Here is a 4,948-nt window from a genome sequence, read left to right as displayed (position 1 = left end):
TAGGCCTAAATGCCAAAGAGGGGGATACGAACTCATGGTTTTTTCTCCAGATAGTGAAAGCAAGAAGGGGAAGAGGTTTGATCAACAAATTGGAGACAGAGGGAGGTCGTTTTGTGGAAGATGAGAACGGTATTGAAAAAGTGATTTTAGAGTTTTTCAAGAATCTTTATTCTAAAGATGAGATCAACAGGCCTGGGATTCAAGGGTTAAATTGATGTCCAATTTCTGAAAGCTTCGTGGTTGGAGAGACCTTTGAAGAGAAGGAAATAAAGAAGGATATCCAAGAGGTAAGTCCCCCGATCCTGATGTGGTACTATTTGGCAGTTTATCAAGAGTTTTTGGGAATTTTCAAACGAGATTCGTTGGATGTTTTGAAGAATTTTACAATTCTGGTGTTGTGTGAACTCAAAGTTACTAATTCTACATTCATATATCTTATTCGACAAAGAATGTGCCTCTGCGGTTGAGTGAGTTCAGACAAAAAGAATGTGCCGGGGCGGTTGGATGAGTTCAGACCTATTAGTTTGGTGACTAGTCTTTATAAGATCATCGCTGAAGTGCGTTCTTTAAGGAGGAGGGATTTGTTAAGGGAGACCGTTTCTGCTGCTCAAGGTGCTTTTGTAAGAGAGAGACAGATTCTGGATGCTATCTTGTTTACACTCAATTGCATACCCATTCTACTTTATGCTCAGAACAAGAAACTAGACGGTGATTAAATAGCATTATACACGTGTGAACAATCTCAGACACCAATGATTAATTAAAAAATTTCATAAGAGCGAGAAATGAGGGGAGTCAATTTCTATTGAAGAATGATTCACTTGAAGAGTTTGACAAGTTGTTATCAGTTATTTTACAATTCTTTTTTTTTTTTTCCTTTTAATCGAGTTGACAAATCATATCTATATTGTTTAATAATTACCTTTGACATTCAAGCTCCAATTATAAACCCTGCCTCCAGCTTATGGACACATGCTTGCCTCAGCCAATCTCCCTTTCCCCCGTGCAGCAAGCAGCACATAGTCCTGAACATTTCAATTACTTAGGGTTAAAAAGTTACATGAGCAAACTAGACAAGAAACTTTGATCCTTGTCTTTTCTTGACTATCATATGTCATCTTCTACACTGGTTGAACCCATGGCCCCTCCCTCCATGAAAAGGTACAGCAATGCCAAGCCACAAAGCTTTCAAATAAACAGAATTTCTTACCATTGTCTTTTAAAGTAAAATATTATTGTAATAAAAGACAGCTTGAAGACAACATTTTTACACCAGAACTATAATGTACCTGTACAATTGCTTGTGCACAAAGCTTCCCTGACAAAACAGCACCTTCCATTGAAGCCAAATACTTCTGTTTTGTGTAATCCCCGGCTAAATAAAACCCTTCTACAGGAGACCTTTGTAAGGGACGGCAAGGTTCACAATTTGGGATGGTTTTATATACAGACCTGAAATAATTATCTGTTAGGCTTCATAATGGAGATCATTGAAAATGAAGAATCCTCATCTTCAGCATGAAATTACTTATAAGAGGGATATCTTTGATGACTTATCTTGAAGCATTAAACAAAAAAGATTATATGTTAAATAAAATTAAAAATTAAAATTTTTAAAATCAATTAAAGGTTTAAAGGGTTAGCCCCTCGGTCTAACCTTGGCGTTTTGACGACATGGTACTTCACAATCTTTGCTTTGCTCTGATCAGCAGAAATTTCATCAGGAAATAGTTTTGCAAGCTCCTTCATTGTAGCATCAATGATTTCTGAGTCACTGCATGAGATCCACTCTTCAGCCGGGGCAAAAACTAACTCCAGCATGGATTGATTGGGGTTGTAATACTCCTAAATGAAAAAAGAATCGTGAACTGACCACTCCATGAAAAAACAACAGCAGAACCAAGTTAATGCAGTAATCCTAATCATTGAATAAGAAAAAGAGGGTGAATATATGTTCAATAATTTTTATATTATTCACGATGTTAGAACACAGTTGGATACATCAATGTTTCAGTAACTGAAGTTTTCTTTATTGTTGTGTTTTTTCACATATGGACCTCAAGCAAAATGAGATATGCTCATGCACGTGAAGTTCCTGACTTTGGCGTCTCATCAGCACATCTACCACGTCTGTGATAGATTAAGATAAAGCCAAGCCAAATATCAAGCTTTCTGTCATTTTCCATCACCCAAGGCAACATATTGACAAAACAAAACTTTTTATCCAGAACTTTTGTTAAGACACAAATTAAAGTTCAATGTTGGGAATGTGTAGAAAGTGAAGAGGGAGTTTTTAATTAAGTGGCTTGGGTGAAAAGAATTCCCCATGGCCTAAATTACAAATTTCTTTACACATTTCCATTTCAATAAAAAATTTTCCCACCAGATTAAAAGTAAAAAAAAATTAAATTAAAAAAAAATTCTTAATCCCGAACTAAATGCATCATTTTCCTTCAATCCACCCATCCCAGACATTATTGTCTGTAAGTTGTTCAGAAACTATAAATTTTATTTACTAATAGGTAATGTCCTGTTCTGTACCTTTCCTTTCCCATTTCCCCCACCCCAAATAACTCTTTCACACAAAAGCCATGACAGGTCCATGCCACCCCCATCTAAACCGTCACAATTAACATTCAACTATTATAATAATAATTATTATTATTTTGGGAATAAATACCACCTTACCTTCTGATGAACATATATATTTCTTATAATGACCTTTATCCCACATATCCATTTTCCACATTTAGGCCACATGCATTCCAGGCCACATGCATTCCATAGGTATGTTATTGTTTATCTTAACGTCCCAATATTCCGCAGCACAAAGCACAGTTGTTTGTGCAACCATTCTAAAAAATTGCCCCTAGATAGATAGTCCGAGTTCTATGAACATAAAATGTGGGACAGGTAATAAATCTAAAGGTGTAAAATAACAACAAATGCTCTGGGCATAAATATATGAATTCAACACGGAGGAGGGAAAAAATCATGTATAGAAAGTGATTAAGAATCTTTACCTTACAAGTTAAAGACATGTCGGCATACACACTTAGAAGGGAACTTCTGCAAGAAGGGCGGGGGGGGGGATACAGCAATTGAACTCAATTTGTGCTTAAGAGGAAAAATTAATAAAAACTGTAAGATATGATGTTAAAGAACAACTCTATACCAAATCTAGGTGACAGAAAATGAAACTAAGAGTAATTTTGTACGCCATATGGTCAGTCCAATAACTTAAAAACTTTGTAAGTCAGTGTGCACTTAAATGCTAAAAGCAATGGGCCGAGCAAAAATTCAGTCAATATCTCGACTAAGTACAAAAATCCGAAAATTAAGGGGCAGACCTGCTAAAGAGTAGGTGATCATAAGTGTTTTTCAATTTCCTGTCAAACCTGCAATTGAAAAATACCCTGTATAAGTCAACAAATGGACTACATATTAGCCGTCATTGATGAATACATCTCTTTTACTTTTCTTTTTTCTAATTTTGAAAACCCAAAAGTCCCTCAGTGTGTGCACCAATTTGGAACTCAGATTCTACCACCACTCACAGTCTCACTGAAGACAATACGATAGAGATACAAATGACTTCCAATTAACAAACATGGAACTAAGATGAACTTTCCCATGTTCCCAGAGTTCATTTTCAGATAATTCTAAAGATTACAATAATTTTCATATCCTTCTAAGTTATTCTACCTGATTTACTGGATTTATGAGGTGAAACCATTGAACAAGGAAATTGATACAAATGATTGATTAGATACAAATGATTGATTATGTATAAAATGTGCAATAAATGAGTCCTCCTTGTTACTTCAGTACTTGCATTTTCATACCATTTCAGATATTACAAGAAACTTCACACGTGACCAACTTATTCTCTTCCATTCACTGGAATTTTCAGGCAAACCATCACAGTATTTGTAGACACTATCTAATTCAAAACCTGTGATGTAGGATTATCATCATATTACATTTTAGCAAGCATTGAATTCATTGCACTAACCATATGTGGATGTTGATGACTGGAACTCCCACCAATTTCTCTAATCTCTTGAAGTATGCCATCTCTTTCCAGTTTTCAGGTAACTGAAGCTTGAGGATATCAACTGAAGGGAACATGATTCTTCACCATATTAGCCAAATTGCATTTCAAAGATGATAGAAGTCATATATAATGGAGAATTTTAAAGATACCAGGTGTGGCAAATACATAAGCATCTCCGTCAATCACATTGCCATTAGTTAGTAAAAAATTCTTCACAGTTCCATCATCATTGAGCTCAATTTTCTGAACTCGGGAATTAAGCCGGACTTCACCACCCAGTGACTGAATGTGTTCAACAATAGGCAAGCAAAGTCTCTCTGGGGGGTTGCCATCTAAGAATGCCATCTTCGAACCATGCTTCTCCTATTCAATTTTGAATCGTTCAGGCAATGCTATATGAAAATTCTTTTATTTGCATTCAATATAAATTTGAACATGTACATTTCAACTGTATATCAACCAGTAAAGCATATCCACTTTATGCATAAAATCAATATACAGAAGCAAGTACAAATGTATAAATGCATAAAAATATATGCATACAACTCATAATAATATGTTATTATCACGAGAAGAATAGAGATAATGTCTCAATTCCACTTTGTCAGGAATTTAATAAGCTAAAGAAAGTCACTGATTTGGTTAGCTACCATACATTCACAACACATTAAAAGAGCCATTGATTGATCGTTCTATGTCAGTCTCTAATGGAATTAGAAGGGAAAAGGTAGTTAAAATGCACTTTTTAAACCAAAAGAAACTATTGATTTATGATTTTACTGATATTGATCTTGCATCTAGGAAATTACTCATTATGTAGATGAATTTATTTTTAAACGAATTCCAGCTGGCAAACAAGATACAGAGAAGATTTTTTCTTTTTACTTACCA

At 35.0% G+C, this 4,948-nt stretch overlaps 1 protein-coding gene across 1 annotated transcript in view; it reads right to left on the bottom strand.

The window, feature by feature from the left end:
• Positions 1-786: 786 nt before the first annotated feature.
• LOC18031616 (phytoene dehydrogenase, chloroplastic/chromoplastic) overlaps positions 787-4,948 on the bottom strand; it is a 14,977-nt gene continuing 10,815 nt past the window's right edge. Inside the window, exons 8-14 of the mRNA XM_006420997.2 lie at positions 4,207-4,420; positions 4,016-4,118; positions 3,351-3,398; positions 3,024-3,069; positions 1,658-1,845; positions 1,290-1,452; positions 787-1,025 (exon numbers count right to left, since the gene is read on the bottom strand). Coding sequence (XP_006421060.2) covers positions 963-1,025; positions 1,290-1,452; positions 1,658-1,845; positions 3,024-3,069; positions 3,351-3,398; positions 4,016-4,118; positions 4,207-4,420 — 825 coding nt within the window. The 3' untranslated portion in view covers positions 787-962. The remainder of the gene's footprint in view (positions 1,026-1,289; positions 1,453-1,657; positions 1,846-3,023; positions 3,070-3,350; positions 3,399-4,015; positions 4,119-4,206; positions 4,421-4,948) is intronic.

The sequence above is a fragment of the Citrus clementina genome, unplaced genomic scaffold (assembly GCF_000493195.1).
Source record: "Citrus clementina cultivar Clemenules unplaced genomic scaffold, Citrus_clementina_v1.0 scaffold_9, whole genome shotgun sequence".
NCBI classification, from domain to species: domain Eukaryota; kingdom Viridiplantae; phylum Streptophyta; class Magnoliopsida; order Sapindales; family Rutaceae; genus Citrus; species Citrus x clementina.
Note: the sequence above shows the minus strand (reverse complement) of the source record. Positions and strands in the feature narration are given on the sequence as shown.